This window comes from Cyrtonyx montezumae, unplaced genomic scaffold (genome assembly GCF_038088225.1).
Source record: "Cyrtonyx montezumae isolate F1298 unplaced genomic scaffold, pur_monq_1.0 scaffold_17, whole genome shotgun sequence".
NCBI classification, from domain to species: Eukaryota; Metazoa; Chordata; class Aves; order Galliformes; family Odontophoridae; genus Cyrtonyx; species Cyrtonyx montezumae.
In genome coordinates, this window is record NW_027071903.1 from 27,455,140 (window position 1) to 27,479,860 (window position 24,721).

Consider the following 24,721-nt stretch of genomic DNA (forward strand, 5'->3'; position numbering starts at 1 on the left):
CAGGTTTCTGTGGTGCCATCATGTTACCATGTAATGAGGCTGAAAGTGTTCCTTCCCTCCCCAATAGTGCCATCAGGCAGCATGATGGCTGCGGATTTCTTGCAAGCATTACTCAGCCCAAAAACCTGAACAGACTTTTTCTTACTATCTTTATTCCATTAACTGGTTATCCTCATTGCTTTCTCTTCTGTTGCTTTTGCCTCTCCACTACAAAGTGCCTTACAAAATTAGTGAAATGGCAGCCAGTAGGAATGGTTCCTTAACTCATGGACAAATGTGTCTTGACACTTGTTCTCAGGTATGTAATTGTTGCAGGTAGGACAGTGATTCCTTTCTCCTAATTTATAATAGGACAAATGCTCTGATTCTCTCTTTTTTTTTAATTTCCTTGTCCTCATTGTTATTATAAGGTGGTCCCTGAGGTTTTCAAGGGAAGACTGACTGTGGCATTGAGGGACGTGGGTTAGCAGGCATGGTGTGAGGGGTTGATGGTTGGACTAGATGACCTTAGAGGTCTTTTCCAACCTTAATGATTCTATAAGTCTATGAAGTAATTGTAACATGCTCTGGAAACACCTTGCTCTCCCAAGCCAGCAGCACCTGTGTGCTGCCAGCAGGAACACTGCTGCCCTGCAAGTGCCCGAGGTTCTCTCTCAGCACTTCCCAGCTCCAGGCACGCGTGACCTCACAACCAATGCCCAGTGCGATGCTGAGGGCATAACCACTCCTACCTATGGGTGCACTGCGGACCCACAACCGCATGTAAGCACGCAATCGCTTTGTCCTGCAGTGGCACAGCTGAGCCACCCCACCTGCGCGGCTCTGCTGGCCTCCTTTAAAAATAAAAAGCCAAGCCGCAGAATAGGTTTATTCCGACGCACAGCCCCAAGCGGTCATGCTCTGAACTGCTGCGATCGCTTTCACGCACTATGAGCATCCATTTCATTAAGATGCCGTATAGCAACGAGGAGACAAGGAGGAAAGCGGGCCCCTGCCAGGCACCGCCGTGCCGTGCCGTGCCGTGCCGCGCCGTGCCCAACCGGCAGCGCAGTGCGGGCCGTGCCCGCCGGGCCTACTGTCTCCACGCAACACCGCGGCGTGGGCGTCTTCGAGCGCTCTATTTGCATAGCTCCCCGCTCGCGGCCAATGAGAGGGCGACTCCGGCTGTGTCATTTGCATGGGCACGAGCGGCGACCAATGAGGTGGCACCGCCGAGCCCGTTCGGAACGCGATGTTTCCACCCGCGCGGGGCGCCGGGCCCGGCGGTGCGGCTGACACAGCGAGAGGCCGCAGGCAGCCGGCCCAGGGAGCGGGCTCCGCGCGGAGCCGCCCGCGGCGGGAGGATGTCGGTGGCGGGGCTCAAGAAGCAGTTTCACAAAGCCACGCAGGTAAGGGAGCGGCGGCGGGATGGGCTCGGAGCGGCTCGGGTTCTCCCTCTGCGTGGGTAATGCCTTCGCCGCCCTGGGGCGCGTGGTTGGGCTGCGGGTTGCTGCTGCAGTGCCGCTTCCCCCTCGCTGGCTGCCCGCGGCCGTGCGATGCGGGCGGTCCCTCTCCTCCGTTCTCCTGGGGCCCGGCTGTTCGCTTCCAGCTGCTCAGTTTGGTACTGGTGTTTCTTTCGTGCTGGTTCTGTGTTTGTGCCGCGGGGCCTCGGTTGAAGTCGGGGCTTGCAGGGTACCAGCTGTAGCCGCAGAGTTCGTGGTTGTCCTCTCGCATCAACTCCCCTTGTTTCCCTACCTGGCATACCGTGCATCTGTCCTATAGAGGGTACCCTGCGTTTCTAGAGTTTTCCCTCCTTCTCTGGGTGCTGTACTCAAATCTTTTCCCGAGCCTTCATGCTCTCTCAGTTTCCCCTGTGCAGCTCTCCCCCTTTCCCCTCCCGCAGTGCTGCGCAGTGGGATCCTCCAGCGCAGGAGTTTGTGAGTTCCCCCGAGATCTGTCCTCCTGTCGGTAATGATGATGGCAGTACTGACATGAGTTCTGTAACCCGTTCCGCCGAGCTGACAGCTGCTTCTGCTTGGAGCACAGAAATAAAGGCTCAGAGCCGCTGAGCTGATATTCTGCAGCTCCTCCTGCAGGTACCTGGGGTCTGTATAGCCCAGTGTGGCTTTGGTCGGATTTTGACACACTGAATAGTCATATCATATCTAGCATTTATCATCAGTAGTGTTATTTCTTCTGTGTTAAGTGTTGATCTCAAGAATGCCATGCCTCTTGGCAGAAACGTGGGCTCTCTGGGTAAACAAACCCAAGGATGGCTTAGCAAAGGCTTTGGTTTGTTCTGCACCCACCGTACTGTAAGTGGTGCAGGCTTTGCTGTGCCAAGTTGGTAACACAGATGGTATTTAAGTGCGGAAGTTAAAGAGGTAACCATAACAAACGCTTCCAGTCTGACAGCTGCCAGCAGTGTGGCTGATTGCTTAATCTGGGCACGTACGCATAGCAGAGAACTAAATAAACCGAGGGGGAAGCCAGGGAAGGTAGCATCAGTGGCAGAATGGAACAGAGGTATATATTGAACTTGCCCAGGTATTTCCCAAGATGCTGTGGTACATTCTCCAGTGTTCATTACAATAGGAAACTGGGATGCATAACTCTAATATTAGATGATGTTCTTCTTCTTAGGTCAAATGTAAAGTTTCCATTCGTTGTCAAATGAAGAAGTGAGCATGCAGCTTAAAGGAAGCAGACTGGAATAGCCTCTCTTCTGAGAAGGAGATGTTCCTTAGTAGGAAATGCTTGTGTAGGAAAAAAGATGATATTGGAACTGGATTTTTTTGGTGCTTAAGAAAACACAATGCACTTCTTAATTGTTCGTTCTGGAAGACTTCAGATAAGACGATGGGCAACATAGTTTGAAAATGTGTAAAAATACGTAGAAAACAATTGTGGAAAGTATCAGAAAATGGGATGGTAAGGGCATGCAAAATGGGAATATTGATACTCCATCCTTTAACTTAATTCTTTTGCATGATTCTAAAACAAGCAAATGGAGAGATCTTTCAGCAGGATGTTTTATAAACCTCTGAAGTACTGTAGGATCACTTAAGGAAGTATATACCTTTGTGTATTGGAAGGCTGAAAGATGCCAAGGGTAACTGCTAACAGCAGACACAGGCATGGCTTGGGAAGAGAATGGAATTAATTCCCTGCGTTAGTGCTCCCCAAGGAGAATGGGGGCAGATGACAAAACTGGCAAATTTCCCAGAGTACACTGAGGAATACAGAGGGGAATGAGAATTATGCCAGGGTATGTGATTGAAGGAGAATATTTGAAGGTTGGCAGAACCTGGAGACAGGAAAAAAAAATCTGGAGGATGAAGCAAGTGGGTTAAGACTGTCTGTATTTAACAAGTTAATTAAAAAATATGAAAGAAATGACAAGAGCTCTGTATTTTCATAAGATATTTCCATGCTACAATGGTCTTTTATTCAACTGGAATAACCCACTGTTCCAATAGACACACAGACTGATGTAGATCTATAGACCACACAGTTATAGAAGAGATTCTAACACATGACTTAGGATAGCATTTCTAACAGCCACTCGTGTGTTGCAGATCTGCTTTTTTTTTTTTTTTTTTTTTTTTTTTTTCAGGAGAAGTATATTTTCTGCATGTATTGCTTCAGACTTCAGGGTAGAAAAGGAACCAATACTTCTGATTTTATGTGTACAGTACAGGTTCATTAATTTATTCCTTCTGGGGTGTTTGTTTGACGCATGCCAATGTGCTTTATCTGAAGTTACTGCTGAGTAAATAGGTGTTCACTTGAAGAAAAGTTCAGCAGTCAACTTTTTATGGCTCCTTAAGCCCTCACCCAAACTCAGACGTAACATGCTGTCACGTCCTTGGTGCCATAAAAAGTCCTTGTGTTTCCATGTTTGCAGTGCATAAACTCACAATAAGAGTGCTTAATGGTTTTCTCCTGGATTTCCGTACCCAGCTGTGCTTCTTTCACTCCTGAGCACTGTGTGTGCGTAGGTTTTCACTTGTTTGGTGGCACGGTTTGGAAAGCAGCTCTGAGTTGTGGATGACTGTTTGCATCGCTGCAGTGATGTTTGGTCTGTTTGTGCATTGCAATGCTGAAGGGGCAGTTGCTCTCCAGCATCTCTGCTCTAACAATTGCTTCATGAGGAGATGCAGAAGTGATCAAACTGTGTGTCTGTTGTGACAGATAATAGCTTTCAGGAATGCTACAAATAGCTTTACTGTGCTTACTATGTAGACTATGAGTTTGAATTGAAATATTCAAGTCGATGTATTTTCAAATAGATTTTTTTTTTTAATTAGTCTCCAGGGAGTGTTGTTCTCAAGGGCAAATTTGCCTCCTGTCACTTTCAGATGCTGACGTACCCATTTTCCTGTTGTTGATGTGCAGCCTTTGATGCAGGTGGGTGGATCTCTGCCTGCTGCTCCTGCAGGCCTTGTCCTCGTTCAGCTGCACACGTGGCACAGTGCAGACAGTGGGAGGGCTGCACCTTCTGATGCTCATTGGAAGTGTTTTTAGGGTGCTGCTCTGTTTAGAAAGCTGTAAGTACGGGGATAGGATGGGCTTCCTCATCAGCAGGTGCTGCTGTATCTTCTGCTGTGTTCTATCAGTGCAGCCAGGCTGGCACCTCAGTGCTGTGATGTGGGACCTTTTCAAAGCAGGAGTCTGTGTGTTCTGAGCACTCAGCCATGATGCTGCTGTAAGAGATCTGCTGGTGACCTTCAATTTGTGTGTTGGTTTTTTTTTGGTTTTTTTTTTGTTTGTTTTGTTTTTGTTTTAAGTTGTGTCAGAAGTCTGTCAATAGCAGCAGTCTCAGTATCAGCAGCTTATTCATAGTGTGTTTCTTAAGCTTGGCTCCTCAGCAGTAGAAATCAATACTTTTTTTGAGAAACACATCACTGCAGTTATTGTGAATGTCTATTTGCAATGTAAGCGTGAACAGTGATTGTTAGTGAATGAAGACTGGCTCCTTAAACCCTTTCTAACTGCCAGTGAAGAAAGAAAGAACAGTGTTATTCAGGCATTGACTCTGCTGTCTGTAGATGAGCGTAAAGGTGAACAGGTTTTTAAGCAAAGCTTATTTGGTACAACACTTTTAACTTCTGATAGTGGTTTAGCTTATATGCTCTGGGTGTTCCTCTAGAATTGTCCTGAATGGCGTTTGTCTTTTCAAGTAGGGCATCTGTCATCTGTTTGTAGCAATGTTTTTGAAGGCCTTTTTCTATTGTGTGTGCTTGGTTTTTGTTCCCTGGCTTTTGGCTCTCGCCAGCAGTTACAAGGATGCTTGTTCTCTCCCAGATTTCTGGTGTTACTCCGTTGATTTATGTGGCATGTTGATCCAATCTGCTGGATTGAAAATCAGCTCAGAATGGAGACCTTGTTACCCTGGCAGAATAAATCTTCCTGATTGGGTTTTGTTTGATTTGCTTTCCTGACAAAATAAAGTAAAAAAAAATAAAAAAAAAAAATAAAAGCTAAGTCATGGCATGAAACAGTGATTTGAGCACCTGGTGGGAGGGCAGAGCCAACCCAGGGGAGCTCAGGTGTGTACACTTGAGTGACTGGAAGAAACAAAGATTCTGGCTCCATCCCTTCCCAGACCTCATTTAAGGGTTGGCAGTGGGGTAAAGGGGATCTTGCTGGAGATCCCTGCGTGCCTGAGGGCTTCTAAGGGAGTGCAATTTTTCTTCCTTTGTTTCTGTATCCACAGCTACTGCATTTGGGCTTGTCCTTGTTTGTTGCTGCCCAGGACTTTGCATCCCCTCTATTACTGCTATATGTTCCATTGGATTGCAGCATTCTAATTTGTTTTCCTCTTCTTTCCTTTCTGTAGTTGAATAACTAGCCCAGACATAATGTTTAAGTGTTTTTCATGTGCATGTTGACTTTGCCTTAATACACAAAATCTTTGGTTACCCGAGTGTTTACAAACAAACTTTAAGTACTTCAGTAAACTGAAAGAGAGAGTCTTTGCACAAAGAAAACCTGAAGTTGCTATTGAGACACAAAAATTATTACAGACTGGTACATGCAGATCTATTTCCATCCTAGGACTGGAAGCTGTTATCACCCAACCTGTGAGAGATACTGTTCCTTCACTTCCAACCTGAACTGGTCACAATGAATCCAGGACCAAAGCAGGGAGACCTTCTGTCCTGTTCCTAGCTTTTATTATATCAGTTTAGATATTCTGTTACAAATTTGTTATAATAATTGGGGTGGGTCAATGGAGGAAAGACGTTCAGTTTATTGTATAAGATGCTTTGAATTGGATAATTGTAATTCCTCTACGTGGCTATAAAGCAGAGTAAATCCTCAGCCAATGGCAAGGACAAGAAAATGATGTTGTTCTATCCTGTATGTGCATGAAGATATCACACTGGGCACTTCTGCTCATCTTTACCTGTGTTGTGGCTGGAGGCTCCTGTTATTCAATCTGGTAGTTACAAAACTGTACTGCAGGTGATAATACACTGCACATCTTATGTTCCTAAAATGATGAGAGGATAGGTTGAGGATTTATGTAGATTTCAGGAGTCTTGTTGGAGGATGGAGATCTTGCTGGGCTGTTGGTTTTTTGTTGTAGATTGATTTTCCAGGACCAGAGTATGGGGCTAATGGGTACAAAATATAAAGACAGATGCTTGTGGCACAAATGTGCTTTTCCATATTAAAATAATTGTCTGGTGCAGTTGAGAGGAGAGGGAAGCTAACTCTGAAGGTATGGACTTATATTTATGATCATATTAACATTATTTGTGTAGCTTGCTAAGCAGCCTAGCAGTGAGGCGTAACTGTAGGAGCAAGAAATGCTGAATATTTCAGCCAGCATACAAGATAGCAAACACAACACTTGTGTGCCTCTACGACCTTTAGCGATGCAGCTCTCAAAGCTTGCAGGAGTGGGATCATCTGTGCTGCAAGCTGGGAATGCAGCAGTGATACAGCTTCCATTTGGAGGTTATGCGTAGCATATGTATGTGTAAAAATCAGAATAGCATTGCAGTAGAAAATAGTACAGCATGATGCTATGGAAGATGAACTTTTCCTTGAACGTCTCCTTTTATAGATTCTTGGCTTTACTGCAGGGTGTTATACAGGCATCCTGCAAGTTGGAGCTGGAGCCCAGCTCATGCTGTTGTTGCCTGAGTCACTGCGGCACATGCTGGGTAATGCATTGCAGCGCAGACACCTGAGAATCCTGCAGTGCTGCAAAGCAAACAGGCAGGCAAAGCTTTGGGATTTTCTTTAGTATCATTTGCTAAGTGTTACTTGGGATTGCTTAAGTATCCTAAGCAGATACATTTCTACCATGAGGTTGTACTCCGGTATGGAATTTGGGACAGACTCTGTAATGCATATACAGAGGGACAAATTCTGCTTAATTATGCTGATAGAAATCTGGGCTGACTCTGCAGTGCCTCCTATATAGGCAAATGCAGCATAACTGTACAACAGCAAAACAGCCCAAACACTTGCCCTATTATACCTACTGGTATAAGAAAGCTGTGTGGATTCAGGGGTGTGATATAGCTGCAGTTCCAGAGCCAAGAATTGCTGCAGAATGGAAGTGTTTTTACTATAATGTTTTGTCTGTGTTGCCACACAAACACCAACACTTTCTGTTAACACTGGTGTGGTTCCAGTTTTAGAGTATGTCCCATTCTTTATACTTTCTGCAACAACCCTATAACACTGAAGCTTTTGCTTATAATGATATTATTAAGATGAGTCTGCTGTTATTTATGTAATGCTGCTTTCACTCTGGTGTATTGTGCTCATCTGATTCTGTGCTGTATTCCCATTGTTGGGCTCCTTGCTGTTTGGGAAGGAAGCTGCAGTTTTATGACAGTTGAGAGCTGAAGGTGTGGGTTTTAACAGTGTTTTTAACACATCCAGTTAGGGAAGGACTCAACAAATGTTAGGTTACACCTCAAATTCTGTTTGGTAGACTTCTAGTGTCCTATCATTGGATGTGTTTCTATTATTAATGTTATTAAGTTATACATATTGATGGGAGAATATACCCTTTAACTTCCTACAACATCTCAGATATCAGCAGCTGTGTATGCAGAACACGACAATTACTCAGCCTTGCATGTTTTCTATTCAAAGGACAATGCCAAGCTTCTGCTGAGTGTTAGCTCTGTTTCTAATTAAATTCTGTTTTTGGTGTTGTACCTGGGTGTAACGAGCTGCAGAGGCTGCAGGGACATTAGCCTGGTTGGGAATTGTACATGATTATAAGAATTGAGAGCTCTTCAAATTCTGTGATTGTTTGATTTTTCTGGCCTCGTGCATTCTGGTTATAGGTTTAAGGTGACAAAAAGTGGAAAACCTTATTTTTTCTTGGAAGGAAGGACCAATAATAAAGCCAATATAAACAGACTTGATAGGAGTGCCCCTCATCCCTTCGGAGCACTTTGCGGTGGCATAGTTCTCAGTGTTCCCATTGCTTTTTCAAGGAGGTGCAGATAAATGTGGTACTTGAGGGTGACATGACTTTGGGGTTAAGGAGAAAGCCAGTGTGAGAACCAAAGTTAGGTTCTGTGTTTCTGGGCTACAGATGCAATGTCCAGCCCTCAGAAATGGGATCATTCCATTGACTCAGAGAAAGGTCAGCAGAACTACCTGCTGTAGGGAACCTGCTTTGGCAGGGGGGTTGGACTCGATGATCTCTTGAGGTCCCTTCCAACCCCTATGATTCTATGAACTAAAGGCTCAGTATTTTCATCTAACATCTCGGGTTTTAATGTCCCTCTGGGACTAGCAAACAATGGCTATCTGCAAATGTGAGTTTCTAAACAATATCTCCCCAGCAGAGAACAGATGGAAAAGTAACATTAGTGCAGCATGTGTGTGATTGGAGGTGAGAGACTCATTGTTATGATTCAGAACTGTGAACTTGCCTTTTGCAGTCCTACTGAGGCAGCTGGGAAGTGAGATCTGTCACCTGTGCCGTCTCTAAGACCAGAGAATCCACAGTGATGGGAGCACTTACTCTTTCCCACAGAGAATGTAGCACCTGTTGGCCTGGCTTCTGGAAGCTGTGTGCACGATGGGGGAATGAAGCCCCATGAGAGTGAATTATTAAAAAAAAGCCACTGTCTTTTCATCAGATCAGAACCAGTAATTCCAGTTCTGCTCTCTAGAAATTCCTTCCAAAGAAAATAATGATAAGATTTCTTAAGACAGCAGACTGAGCTTACACCTCTTGGTGTAAGCTGCTTGGGTGTCTGCCTGGAGGCACTGAACATGGCAAGCACTGCTCACCTTGAAGATTAGCTGTTTGTCGTTTTATGGCTTTAACATCTGAACACTCTCTACCTGTTTTTCCTGTGTTAATTGTAGTAACTTAAAGAACATTCTTTGATGTTGGATGTGGGCTTTTTATTTTTTAATTTTGCTTTCTTTGGGGGAGGGAGGAGGAGCAGCAAACCAAACCTCTTCATGTCCCTGATCTGTCCTGCAGCTCTCCTGGTGCTCAAAGACCGTTTGTGTTGTTTCTCAGTGGAAGAAACTATTTCTACCTCCCTTCTAATGTTCAAAGCAAATTTAGTGGGAGGAAAATTTCTGTAGTGAAGAGTAGAAGGGAGACACACAAACACAAGTGAACTGTAAGCTTAAGCAGGAAGAGTTACTTGCAGAAATAGCTTCGTATTCAAGGAAATATGTTGCAAAAGAGACTTCAATTACATTGAAATGTATTTGCTGGTACTTGCACTAGTCAGCAGTTATGCTCCATGGGTTTTTCTTCAAGTTCTACACTTGGTTGCTTGTTTCTAAGCTTAGTCACACTGAACATACTCTCCTCTGTCCCTGTGAAGGGGAAATGGTTTTACACTAAAAGAGGGGAGATGGAGGTTAGATGTCAGGAAGAGATTCTTCCCTCAGAGGGTGGTGAGGCCTGGGCACTGCTGTCCAGAGCTGTAGGTGCCCAAGGTCATCCTGGCAGCCAGCCCCCAGCAGTGGTTGGGCTGGGGGGGGGGGGGGCTTTAGGGTTCCTTCTAACCCAGCCTGTTTTGTGATCATCTGAATTTCTGTTCACTGATGATCATTTCCCATGCTGATGCTTTCATGTGTGTGGACAGGGCAAGGTACAGTAGCACTGCTGACAGAGAGACTGAAGGCACTGTTAACACCATGAGCTGCTGCACTGGCAGCACAGTGAGTGGCTGCTCGGTGTGTGTGCAGTATTTGCTGGAGAGGGGCAGGAGGTGTTTCCATCCACTGCACACCTGTAACAGGCAAGCTGAAATTGAACCTCTCCCTTATATTTGAGCTGGGGGCTTCTGTGCCTCATTTTGCAGTGTGCTGTTCCTATTTGTGGTTAAGAGCAAGGTTATTAGGCTTCAACAACTTCTTTGGATGTGACTTTCTAGTAGTAGAAGAATATATTTCTTTTATTTTTTTTCCTAGTTCTTTCCAAAGTTGGAACAAAGGCCATCCGTTTTTTGAGGTGCTTTTTTATAAGGTATTGACAGTGAAATCTTGAAACACATTGAAATCTGGAAATCCCTAAAGTTTATGAGTGTGAACTGGCTTATCTATGCCTCTGAAAGCTCCAAGCCCCAGTTTTGCTGTGGGTAAATGGAAATTGATGACAGCACTTCCATTACTTTGTACAACTGTGTTGTATTTATAACCTTTATTTCTTCCTCCACTGTCTTTAAGCCTTTAGATAGAAACATTCCCCACAGATGGCCTCTGCCCAAAATATATCTGCTAGTCATTACTTAGAAAGTAAACAGTTTGCCCTTCTGTCTCCAGAGGAGTATTTCTGAGCCAGCACTACTTAGAGAAGATCTGAAATTTGCTGTGTGGAATGACATTGGCCCTGAGCAGTGCTGCTCTGTGGCTGACTTTCTGCCAAAGGTCCAGGCTGAACTGCAGCCTGCTTGCTTTATCAGAAGTATTCATTGCTTCTTGTTTTGCTTTTTTGACACTGGGTTTGTGGAAACTCTTTCAAGGCTGTATGTTATTGTCATTCTGCTGAGTTTAGTCAGGTGAGTGTGGGGTTGCAGAAATGAAGGCTCTGTGAGTTGTGCTGCAGCCTGCTGCAGAGAAGGAATAGCAAGTTCAGCTCGAGCAGCCTTGTGCTAAGGAAAGCTTGCATAACAGATTTGCGACTTTGCACTTAGCATCTCTTTGTCTGCATGCTTGAGAAGCAGCCAGAAGACTAGTACAGATCTCTTATCTGATGAACAAGAAGTTTGTTGATACAACGGGAAAAGATGCACATAAATATAGTTGCTCTTGTGCAAAAGCAGCAGTGCTTCTGGGAATTGCTTTTTTTTTTAATGTGAAAATTGCGTTAAGAAAATAAGGAAATGATTTTGCAATGGTGAAGTTCTATGAACTTGTCTTGCAAAGTTTTGTCAGTCTTTATGCTCCTTTATTCAAATTTATAAAATGTGGGAGATCTCTAACCTGATGCTGATTGAGGCATTCATTTACTCATCATTCTACGTGGCATGTCTTAAAGGGATGGGAGAACAGCAGTTCTGTTCTTTGTGTTTACCTCCCCAAGAAGAAACTTCACATTTTGGAAAACTGTCCTTGATTCTGTATACTAGGTAATTTAGAGTTGCATTATTAATATTTAGCACATTACACTATGTATATTTTCATATATTTTTGATTGAGATGGAAAGGGCCACATACACCATTTTACTTAGCAAGAAGAATACAAGAGTTGTGACACTTCTGTTCCAAGTGACTTTGTAAATGATTGAGATCTGCTCATCAGTGATCTCATAAGCTGTGGTTAAAGGATCCTTTCTCCTGGGGCTTAGTGTGTTTGGTCACTGATGGCATATTTTGTTAGGGAATTCTTGCTACAAATGCATGTGCCAGTATGGAGGAGGACAGTGCCTTTTGGCCTCCTTTGCAGCAGTGCTTCTGAGCTACTTGGGAATTCCTGTAAGGGTTTGTGTTGCTCTCTGTAGAAATCTTTCTTTGGCTTTCCTTGTTTTCTGTGAAAAGATGGAATTCTATGAAGTTTGATAACAATGAAATGCAGGTAAATTTCTGTATGATGAGGGAAGTTCTTCTCTGTCCTATGGATGAAGTCCAGAGTGCATTTCTGTTTTGTTCCTATTCCACTAAAAAGAATTGTCTTGTGGAGGTTCAGGATGATGCGTGTCTTTCTTCAGTATATGTGCTGTGAAACTCAATTGTCCCCAGTTGCATTTTATTTTGTGGTATTGCGTGGTAAAAAAAATGCTGCTGTCTGAAACCACCAGAGTGTTTTGAAATAGAGTTGTGAAAATGAGGCAAAAATAAATGGTGACCTCATCTTGGAGATGAGAAGATGTGTGTGTATGTGTATATGTATATATATATATATATATATATAATTTTTTTTTTCAAACTTTGATACTCAGAATTTTTCTAATACGTGAATGAATGGGGCATGGTTTATTAAAAACTTGTAGTTACACAAGAGAGTCTGAGACTTGTCTGTTCCATTTAGATTTTGCAACTCATCCCAAGCACAGGTTGCTTCAACCAAGAGGACAAGATACCTGAAGTCCTTTCATTCCTCCCTTGGGTATTGCTGCTAGCAGCCTCACATGGAGTAAAAACTGCAAAGCTGCTGGCTGTGTATTTTTTGAAATTTTCAAAATAAATTTGAGTGGTGAGACTATAACCCCATTAAAAACTCACTTGTCCTTGCAGTGGACCCAAGACCAGGAAGAGCATGTTGCTTACAGTGCTCTAATGCTGAACGTGAACTTAACGACCTGTGGAAACCATTGACCAAAATGGCTATAAAAAAACCAAGCTAACAAAAAGCTCTCAAGCTGAGCACACAAAGATACTGCTGAGTCAAAGGGAAGGTATGCAGTCCCCGTACAGCAGGAACAGGTAGGAAATAACAGCGGCTGACTGCATGGCAGAATGATATGGGTGTTCCACAGTATGCTAAAACCAGTGTACTCTGTGGGACTGGCTGCTCTAAAGGTAGAAATGATGGCACTTAAATCAAAATAATGTGCAAGGGTAGATGATGGAATTATCAATCAATTTTATAGTGGCTTAATAAAACCCACAGGGTTAGCATAAAGGCTAAAAATGTAAGCAGTGGTTTAATAACATTGAAGGACAAATCGTAAGTTGATTATGTGGGAATGGAATTTGATAAGAATTATTGCCTGAAGGGAGAGAAGTAGCTCCTGGAAGAGCAATAAATAGATCTGATTTGTCACTGTTCATGTACGAAGGGTATGCTTGCTAATAAGCATTGTTCTGAAGCAGCAATAGTATGGTAATGTGAGAAGTTAATTCCAAGCTGGAGAGAAAAATACATATATGTATTTATATATATATATATTGATTTTGTCCATCAGTATATCTGGCCATAAAACTTCTGTTGTCAGTCCTGTTGCTCTCCTTCCTCTGTACAGCTCATGAGGGAGCTCAGCAGTGGATGATGACCATGTTATTTACTCGTAATAGGTTCACTAAAACTGTCACTTTGAATGAATCTTTTAAATCTTTGCTTTACCTAAAAACACGGTTGTTTAGTAACTTATAAGGTGAAGTATCTGTTTGCAGTAGTGCAGCTCAGATGGATTTAAGAATACTTTTCCAAATCCTTTGAGTGGTAAATCATGACTAAAAGTGCCTGCATCGTGTCTGTGTTACTTCTATTGTTGATCTCAGCAAAATAATTGTATCGGTGCTAAAAATGTTTGCAGATTTATTTCTAAGACTCAAGTTTACTGTTTGTGGTGTTAGGTATATAATGAGACTGTTGGACTCAGTGAAGGTGATCTAAGTATATTCTGACTTTACAAAAGCAGAATTAGATCAGCCCCCAAACTGAGTAAAAACTGACCCTTCCCGAGCATTTGCTTGGGCAGGGCTCTCTGACTCCAGCTATGAATAAGTGATTTGGCCTCGTGTTGGTGTTGAGGGTGTGCTCAAGGCATGGCCTTAGGAAGAGATGGTTGATGCTCCACGTTGTGATAACGAGGCCTAATCTACCGAGCCTTGAAATTAATATCAGTCTTTATTATCATTTCCATGAGTTTTCAATATAACTGCTTAAAAAGCAGAGATCTTTGGTCATGGAAAATGCAGTAGGGCAACTGGATATTTATGAGTTTCGCAATGTAGTTAAGTGTTTTCGAGAATAAACAGCAACTTACACGATTTATGGGTTTTAATTGCCCATTATGCGCATGCAAGCTGTGATTTATGTGCTGACTGATCTCTCTCCTTTGAAATCAAACCGGGGTTTTCAGCACAGGCTGGATGTGGGCTGCTTGAGAGCTGGGTGGGCCTTTCCTGAGAGCAGGCTGTACTATCATCACTGCAGCATTTAATGCTAGCTTTTACAAGAGCCAGTGGGAGCCATTTTACATGAGCAAGCTGGGGTAGTTTAGCCTGAGAAAAGAATGAAGGATCCATTTTCTGGGGTTATTTCCAGGGCATTGTGCTGGAACTGGTCAGATGATGTTCTGGGAACATGAAGTGCAATAACCTCCTTTAAAGAACTATGAATCAGAGCGGTGCACTCTGCAGGATATGGCTGACGGTGTGCCAGCATGTTCTGGAATAAGACAAAGCATAGATTTTCTCTAGAGTGAGTGACACTTGCTAGATATCATGCGATGAGAACAGAGATATTGCATCTACAAGGTGTAGATGTGCAAAGTGTATTTTGTCCTTAATAACCTCTTGGTCTCAAACATCTGACTGCTAAGCAAATGATTGGACTGCTTTGGTACACACATCCCTCCCCATTGCATGGGCAGGTCCTGTGTGGAAGCAGCTCCAGCCGTGGGATTCCATCCGGGGATGGCACAGCAGCTTGCAGCAGCTTTTAGATGGGTCCCCTGCCTGGAGCAGCTCGTTGTGGTCACACTGCAGGGCACGGGGGCTTAGTGGGGAGTTAGAGAAGCCTAAGCAGCTTTGGCAAGCCACCTGAATGAATTTTCCAATGTTTTCTTCACACTCAGAGTACAATAAGCTTGTTTCAACTGTGAGGAGTACCAGGGGAAGGAGTTCTGCACGATTAGATAAGGACTAGTGTGGCAAATGAGGCAGAACTGAGGTGTGAGTTGGGCTGAGATTGTAAAGGGACTTTGCTGTACCAAGAGGCAATCTGACCAGTGAAAAATGTGTGGTGTAGTTTTTCATGTTCCTCCAATGCCCTTTGGGTAAAACAAAGTCACATGGGGCCACTCGGACAATTACTTGTTAGCATCTGTAAAAGCAGTCTTTAAGTGTAGTCAAGAGAGACATCTAATATGGAAACATCTCAAACGGAGCAGGGGTTGGAGTAATGTCAACGATGACATGAAGGGTCCTTATATTACTCAGAGAGGGAGCATGCAATGGAGTTATTTAAGTCTCCAACTTTCAGTACTCTGTTTTATAGCATAAACATGTTTTCTCATCTTCCCTGCGGGCACGCAGGGGTCTGTCAGGAGGAAGCTGCTCCTTAGCTGCAGGCACGAAGGATATCTTTAGGAAGAGGGATTGTTTCGAGGCATTGTTGCCAAGTGAATTTTTGGAGGGAGGCAGAAGTGTTAATGTGCTAACACCCAGAGGAACTCTCTCTGCAAGCAGCTTGTCATTCAGAGCTCTAGCTGCCCTGCCTGAAGAGGAAAGGGGATGAAATCTTGTAGCAAGGCACCCGAAGGGGGCAGGAAGCGCTGTGGCTTCACACCCACCGCTGGGTTCTGCTGCTTGGCCTTCCTCCCCCCGCAGGAGGGCTGTCCCTGTGCTGTGTTCTGGTGGGATAAGTGAGCCCGAAGCAGGTCATCGTTTGCAATCCAAAGGGACAACTTTTAGATTTCAAATAAACTTTTTTTTTTTTTAACAGAAGTTTGGAATTGAGCAAGGAATCAGTAAAATTGGGGAAGGGAGGAGGAGTACTCACTAAGGACTTTTTGCTATCCCTTTGGTGCCTTTATATGTGCTTCTTTAGGATGTGCTCAGCTCTATATGGAGCAAGATTTTAAGCAGATTAAGGAACACAATTTTAGATTTCCAGAATGAAATACTAAAGTAAAAGTATGTTTCTGTCTGTGTGGAGCGTTATGATTCCGTGTATGTCATTATTCTTGCCCATGTGAAGTCTCAGATCAATGAACATGATTTTTTGTCAGAATTAATTGTAAACTCATGAAGCACATTTGTATCTCATCTTTTGAAAAGCTGTCAATCTCAAATCTTGCACTTTATTGTCTTAGTCTGAAGAAGGCACTGATATGGAATAATATCTCTACCTATAAAGATTCAGATAGGTTGGTTTATGTCAGTGTATGTGAATTCTCACAGATGTTTTCATTTTGAGATCTGCGCAGTGATCATTTTCAATTAACTGATTTATAAATGCATGTGCTGGCAGCAGCACTGAATTCTTTGGGAAGCACAGTGGAGATTTGTCAGGGAAGTGTTCAAGGTTTGGGAACACAAAGTGGGTTTTGTTGTACAATGTGTGTGCTAAAGAATAGCTTTAGCAGACAAGTTTGACTAAAACACCCAGTAATGCCGTGACGTGTCAGTGCCTGGTGCGAAGTGACTCACTCTCCATAGAAATGTAAAATCGCATTATAGAGTCCAGAGACTTATACTTTATTTGTATATAGACAAGAATTTCCATTGTCCAAAACACTATGCTTTTCTTCAATATCTGTATGCATTTAATTCATTCCCACTGACACCATGCTGAGTCTTGCTGTATGCATCATCTCATGCAGATCTTATGCTTAATTAGTAAAGTTTTCCTCTGTTTTCTGTAGGTTTGATATTTTCCTGTTCTTTTCCACTTTCTTTCAGTGATTGAAGGTGAGCTATGGTCGTCAAACTATCATGGGTGTTTTGTAATGTGTAAAAATTAAAATACAGCCCTCAGAGCTGCATTAATTTGGGCTTGTCCAGTGTTATTTCTCACGTTCTGTGAGCTGTAATGAGTGGAAAAGGTTATTTGATGCTGCTTTGGAGGAGCATACCAAGAAGTCATCAAAAGGCCACATGCATGCAGGCAGCCTTTCTGTGCAGAGCTGAAGGACAGGCCTGGGGAAAGCATGCCTGGTGCTTACTGCAGCTTTGTGCAGTGACGTGGAGGTGAAGGCTTTAATTAGGAATAGGGTATTGCTCTCTGGTGTATATTTTGGTACATGTAAGTTGGACTTTCCAGTGGAAACGAGTAGGAGACACAGAAATCTGAAAAATCTGACTTTAAAACAGGATGGACTCCGGTTTGGAATGTACTTCTCAGTGATTTTGCTGCCCTAAAGTGCAGTAGTTTCTAAGGCCATAGAGGGGAAAACCACTGCGGTTTAGGAATTCCTACATGGAGCCTGTGTTGCTTGCTTTTTTGTTGTTTTTTGTTTTTGCACTGATGTGCTCAAACAGTTGAAGTTACAGAGCTGGTGGAAGGCCCTGAGCACACCTCCCCAGCCCAGCTGCCTGGGGAGGGTGTTGAGGCTCATACAGACATCAGGTTTGAAGCACTTGGGATGATGGTTCACCACATCTGGAGGAAAGACTTTAGATGTGATTGCATGTCACAACTGTGGAGATAGACGTTGGGCCTTTGCCCAGATTGATCTGATTTAAAAGGTGGCGGAACCCAAAGATAAAGGTCCGTCTTCAGAACAGTTGTGCTCCCCCAGATAATCTGGGGACATAACTAGCAAGTTCTGGTAATCTTTGGGTGGTCCAGCTCATTTGTGGGGTCTAGTGTGGGCAGAAAACCTCCCGTGCTTGAATAGCTCTTTATTGGAGCTCAATTCCTTTGGCCAGAGCTCTTTGGAAAAGTAAATGGCAGGCCTCTGCAGTTGTGTTGTGCTAGTGCTCTGTTGCTGTAATCAAGCCACTGCTTGGTGACAGCTGCTCTTTTTTTCTTCCTTTAAACATGTAACACATTTCTTTTCATATTATTCAGTATCTAGTGCTTCAGCTCCATGCTAATGTTTAAAAAGAATAACAAAACACATGTAATTAGGAAGCTGAGAGAACTACTACATGTTGTAACAGAGCTGCCTTTTCTTTCCCACAATTACAGTTGAGGGTCTTGCCAAAATTATCTGCATGTAGTCACTGATTGTTTAACATTTTCTGTCAAAGCTTAGTAAAGAAAGTGGAATTAAATGAGTACTGTATGCATTTTAAGAGGAAAAAAACCTTGTAGCCTTGTGGAAGTGGTGAAATATATTCCTTTAAACATTTCTGCTAGAATATTAATCATGATGTATGCTTCTAGCTCATGTATTTGTCTAGTAATCTTAACTCATGTTGCTCCAGGGTCTGACTTGAAGCTTAAATCAAAATGTGTTTTGCTGACAGATCTGAAGGTGGGAAGAGACTCAAGTTCCACTTCAAAACTGAAGAATTTAATGCATGATGAGAACGTTTTGTCCTGGTGACAGACCTCTGATTGAGTTCCTTTGCTCCTGCAGACGATTTAGATGCAGGCTGTATTTTGCTTTCTGGAACCTGGCATTACAGCACTTTATAAACCGTCTGGCAGTAGCTGCTGGCAGTTAATATAACTCGTGGCACTTATCTGTTGTGTCCTTAAGTTCAAGCATCTGTGAGTCTGTGGGAAAGCGCTTCTGCAAAGTTAATTAAATGATCATAAACAGTGTATATCACTGTAATAGAAACAAAAGCTGATAAGTAGTAACTTTTTGAGGAAGGGTTGATTGCAACCCTCCTTGAAAGCAAAGACAGCTTCCTAGCAGTTTTTCATTATTATCCGTTTCTCAAAATATCAGCAAAAACGTGGTCTTCTTGGGGACGTTCATTACAGTATTTGTTGTCCTGGGACTCTTCATTCCTTCGACCTTGAGTTAGAGGCTGTACAAATTAGTAGCGTAAATCGGTCTTTCACTTCGATAAAAGAACACGAGAGCAAACCTGAGCGGAGTACTGAAGAGAGCTGAAGTATGTGCAGCTCTCTCTGGGAAAGGCTGGTGAAAGAACGCCTGGGAGAGGAGAGATGAGTTTTCTTCATGGATGCACATGCAAAATAACTGCTTATTCCAAAGGTTTTATTTCCTGCCTAAGCATAAATTCCCTGGATGGTTTATCACACCACTACTTGTAGCTGAAGGAATATTATTTTTCTTCACACTTGTGCAACAAATAGCAACATTAGCTAGACGGTTCTTTGGTCCTCTGAGTTGGTCTTCAGAAGATTTGCCTTTCTGGCAAATCTTCCTTTTATGTGATTTAATTATAAATAGTTTCACAGGATGAATAGATACTGATGGCAAGGCCAGAGGGGACGCTCATGCATCTGGAGCAATTCTTTATTCCTAAGAAGGAAATGAATGGGCACTCTGCTGTGCCAAACAAGATACACTGTGAAAATATTAGAAACTGTGTAATAACAACAGCATAACAAGAAGCAAAGCACGTACCTTCCTGCCCTGTCTGTATGGCTGCAGTTTAGTGCTCCTGACTGTGACCTGCAGTCATAGGAAACGATACTGCTGTATTTGCAGTGGCAGTACACAGTGGGATGAGGGTGCAGGAAATGTAACTGTAAAATAAACACACCAATCACTGTTTCTAAATTTTGCTTAGAGACTGTGGTAGCTCAGCAATACTTGGTTTGGTTTCAGTTCATTGTGAATACATGTGTATCCCAAAATGAAATGGAACCAATTAGAAAAAGGGAAAACAAATCTTGCTGCAATGTCTCTAATCTCCAGCTGCTTTTGGAAGGTAAATGAGGATTATTAACCACGCAAAAGTATAAGCCATATGCAGTAAGCAGGCTTTCCCCATTTGTCTACAAGGAGGAAAAGCAGTGTTGTTTGTTTAAGCATGTTTTGAGTCTTGCTCTGAAGCTGGAATGAAGTGCTTTACTTAACATCCAGGCTTTCATGCTGGAGTTGCTTTTGGCTCACGTCTGAACCCTCGGGTCACGCAGCAGGGACTGTTGTTGGAGCAGTGTGACAGGTAGTTTGGACACGGCTATGCCAGTGACTTGATTTTTGCACTTTGCGAGATGGAGATAATAAATGGTAATAAGAACAAAAACTTGCTGTGATCAAAGTCAGCTTTCATATTTTACACCATTGCCTCTTTGTCCCATTCCAGTCCCACTGATTTCAATGAAAAATCTTTTCTTTTGAAATTTGTGGTTCAGCAGTGTCAATATTTTGTGTGTGAACTGTGCTTAAGCATCAATGGAGAATGGTCCCTAGATGGCTGTAACACGAAACTTACAGAATCCTGGTATCCATTTCATGAAGTCACCTATTTGAAGAGCCATTTGTGGAAGAAAGTTAATAGGAAATATTTATTTTATATTTTTGGTGTGCATGTGACTTGTTTGGGGTTGGAGCAGAGGCTTACACATACCATGCATGGGGAGAAGCATGTGCCATAATAGAAAGGAAACTCAAAGAAACCTATGACAAAGAGAAAGAAGTCATATAGAGGGATGAGGCATGAGGAGGACAGACTAAATGGAAAAACAGTACTGGTGGAAAGAGACTAACCTGAAAGGCAAAAAGGTGACTTTAAGGGATGAGTATTTTTATTACTAGCCCTAAAATGTACCAAGAATGTATGAAAACTGTGATAAAGGGTACTTGAATTCTCCTCACTTAGATGGTGATGGGAGAAAAATGTGCAGAGCTACCAGTGATCAGTGCTTGGCTTGCTTAATGTTTCTCAGAGAGAGAAAAATCTACAAAGCTTATAATAAATGCTCAAGAGATGAGGGAAAGTGACAGCCCTGCAATTATGTACTGTGATGTGAGGAGAGTGTGAAAATAGGGCTGCCAGGAAAACCTGACACAGTTTAGTACCTTAACAGGACTGAGTGCCCCTGGCACAGAGCTGTGTGTAACACAATCGCTGTCTGTGGTAAAGTGATTTTCTTGCTCACCCTTTCCCTGCTTCTTGTTTCAGTTTTTGAGCAGTTTGTGGCACTGATTTAACCTTGGTGGTACAGAGAGGCATCAGTTTTGCTTCTTTCCCTCGTTCTTTTACTTGGTCCTTCACTGGAAGATTCAGCAAGCTTTCAATTGTCATGGAGGCTGTATGGGAACCCAGCTGGTAGAGACTGCCTAGGGAATGTACTGGACTGCTTGCATCCCTTCTTGCCAGGGTCACGTTTCATTCCTGTGCCTCTTTTTCCAGCATCAGAGCTGTGCTGGCTGTCCAAGGATGGTCGGCACAGCCATGGGCCTCCTCTTGCCAAGACTTGGAGGATGGGATCCTCCAGCTTAAAGGGGGATTTGCAGCAAAACTTGGTTAAAGGAGAACTAAATTCTTACAGATTCACAATTGAAATACAAAATTAAGTGCTAATATTATAAATAGGATTTCAAATGAATTGACTTTGAAGTGCTAAATGTTTAATCCTTTCCAGAGTTTTAATTTCTGCCACAGTTTTGTGTAAAGCTTTATTCTAACTGTGGCACTGGTGATATGAATGCCAAGCTGAGCTAATTTTATTAGTGCAGATAACTGGGATTTGAGAGGTAACAAAAGGAGGAGGGACATGAGACTCCCATAAGAAATTTACTGAATCAATTGCAGGAAAAGAATAGAATAGAAGAGGGAAGCTCTTGTTATGATTTAGTATTGTTACACATGTCTCTTGTGTAGTAGGATTGCCATCAAATCAGAGTGTTGCTAGCTCAAATGAACAGGCATTTTTTGAAAAGAAGAGTGCTTATGAGCCACAAGACATTGATCAGAATTCTGTTGTACAAGTCGTCCTTCTTCTATGGCCTAATTTTTAAACATGTAGTTTACTTTTATGGAAATATATTTTCAGATTGTCAAAATTATTACTTCGCATCCTCTATTACTTCTGGTTCTGCTAAGTTGTGTCTGCATAGCTTATTTAAAAGAAAGCACCCGCCACTTGTGCAGCCATTATTTATGTTCATAAACAAGGGAACCCTCTGCTGTGCTTTAATAGAAGAAATGTGAGTAGAAGATACTGTTTTAAAGGAAGGCATTAAGTGATGTTAATACTGAAGTAGTTAGTTTAGCCTCTGTCAGCTTTTTATGACTTGAATCTGAAATTAAATAGAGCTCATATTTTGGCAGTGTTTTGAGTTGGGTGTGCTTCTGAGTCTCATGATCTGGGCTTCTTAGAAGTATTTAAACACCTTGAGATTCAGATAAGCACATGGTGAGATTTTCAGAAGCATCCAGGTCCCTAATGCCTCCTGGGTTTCATGCGCAAGTGTGAAAGCTGTTCATTCATTCTACTCCTTTTGAAACAAAAGCACACTCGGTTTGATAGGGGTCTGTTCAAACCTTTGCTATTCCTTTATCTCTTTCCTTTTTATGTTGATTGAAAGAACAAGAATATTTCATGCATTTCAGTTATGACAGCAGAAAGAATGGCAAAGATGCCAGGAACTTGGAGAAATGGCCCTTTCATTTGCATGGTACCCGCAGGTCTTTATGTAAAGCATTTGTTAGTTTTGTCAAAGCAGCATGCCCTTCTCTTTTGAAAAATTTCTGTAGTGATAATACTTCCAGGTGGCAGAACCTTTTGCTTCAACTGTGCAGAATCTTGTTGGTTTTTCAGCTCATCACACTCTTAACTCCTTCTCATCTTTTTTTTTCACTTGAGTAAATCCTTCCTGAAGAGAAGGTGGCACTGCTCACCCAGTAACCTCATTTATGTAATGTTCTTGTGTTCAGTGCATTTTAATTCTTCGCTGTGGTGTCCTAAGCAAATAAATCTTGGATTAAGTATGTTTTAAGATGTACCTAGGTGTCTTCAGTAGTTCTTGTTCATGTGAATCGATTTAAATTAGGGGAGATCACACTAAGTGCTACAGGAGAACTGTATGTAAAAGAATTAAAGTCAGCAGGAATTCTTATTGCATGGCTGTGAGTTTCTAGCACCATTAATTTTCCAGCAGAACATCCAATTAATCAGTTGATTAGAGTTTTTTTTTTTGTTTGTTTGTTTTTTTGCTGAAAGAGATGTGGATTATCTCTGTGAGGGGCATCTAGTTTGCCTGCCTAGACTCCTGCATCAGCAAGGATGTAATTGCTCAAATGGTCCTGCAGGTATGAGTGCTTGCCAGGGCTTTCTTGATCCCAGAGTACGAGGCTAGCACAATTTGAGCTTCCTTTCTAAATAAAGCTGAGCTGCCACTTTTGAACTATTGCCAGAATTGTGCTGTTGCAGCTCAGCTGCTGTGGCTTTGGTTGACTCAGCATGGTAACTGCAGGCCTTGTGTTCCATGTTGTCAACTGGGATACTTTTTCTTTGAGCGTATGGAGTACTGATGGACTGAGTCCCTTCTTGCTGATGCTGGCAGCTGTAGGGCTGCACGTAGTGGTTGCTGCTGCATGCCCTTTCCCCATGCCTTGGGTCATATGTGGCTGTAGAAGATAGGCTCAGCATGGAGCCTGTTAAGGGCAAAGTGCTTGCGTTGGACTTGATGTCACACCAGAATGTTACTGTGCAGGAGATCTGCAGGACCCTGTTCCCAGCCAGTTGTGCACAAACAGAATTCCCTTCTATCCTTTGCTTGTCCTATGCTTTTGTACCTCCATTCATTTGTCTTCAAAATAATCTATTGCAACCTTGTGGATCCTGTTTGTGTCAGAAGCTACAAATAATGAAATCAGGGGTTTGTATGTATTAGTGAGGATAAGAGTGTTCCTTGTGAGTACAAAAGCTTTGCTGGTACTTTTTGTTTGTTGATCTTTGTGTGCCTGTTTCAGAGATCCCTTTGTAGAGAAGGTATGTTTTTCTTGGGAAACAGTTCCTTGAGATTTTTGATGTCCTTATAGAAGGTCTGGCTGCTTGTTTGTTTTTGATATAAGATGGAATTCCTCCAGAAGTCTGTGCTCTGAAAATGAAGCAGAGCTCAATTCTTTTGTGTTTATGAATTGTATTTTTTTTTTTTAGAGTATTGAAGAAATGTTTCAATGAAACTTATCTTAGCAAGTACTCAAACATAGCACATCTCTATATTTTTTTTTAATGCCTCAACTATATATGTATTTAAAGCCTTCACACCTGCTTGGTATTTTGATTTTTGTTTGTTACTGGGACAGGATTTGCTGGTGGATCTATCACAAATCCCTAAATGAAGCTCAGATGCCCTCAAGGCTGTGAGCATAGCCATGAGCTTTCCTTGAACTATGGACATGTACTAGCTCAGACTTTATATTTCTACTTGGAATATCTGGGAATAGAGTTCTGTGGTGAAATGCTGGGATGTGAATTCCTATGGGCATGGATGTTCTCCTCTGATGCTCTGGTTAAACTGTTTGTGATGGATGGAGAGGTACGAGAGAATCATTCCATTGGATGTAACCTTTCTTATCTGTCTCCTTGCTTTCATATAAAAATGTACTCTGTAGTAGATATTACAATAATGTTTTTAATCTTTGTTTGCAAATACAGTTATAATTTTTAATGTTAACATCTCACACATTCAGAAACATTATATTACAATTTAGAATTGTATATGAACTGTTACCCTCACTCCTTAAACATCCATGTACAAGCACTGTTGATTTCAGAGACTTTTTTTTATACCGCTGATGTGGCCATGGGAGCAATAGCAAGCATTTGATTTTCAGGGGCAGCTTCCTGCCCTCTGTCATTTGGATTTGGCAGCAGTAGGACCCTGATAGCTTCTTGGTTATTATTTTTGAAAATACATTTATCTCTGTTGCTGTCAGAAATCATTGTGACTGATTTTTTTTTTCTGAAAGAGTGGTCAGGCACTGGAACGGCCTGCCTAGGGAGGTGGTTGAG

The 24,721-nt window shown here is 42.5% G+C and overlaps 1 protein-coding gene across 1 annotated transcript in view; it reads left to right on the forward strand.

Moving 5' to 3' along the window:
* Positions 1-1,238: 1,238 nt before the first annotated feature.
* The window catches only part of SH3GL3 (SH3 domain containing GRB2 like 3, endophilin A3), a 44,519-nt gene continuing 21,036 nt past the window's right edge, over positions 1,239-24,721 (forward strand). The window contains exon 1 of the mRNA XM_065733954.1: positions 1,239-1,388. Within this exon, the coding sequence (XP_065590026.1) occupies positions 1,344-1,388 (45 nt within the window). The 5' untranslated portion in view covers positions 1,239-1,343. The remainder of the gene's footprint in view (positions 1,389-24,721) is intronic.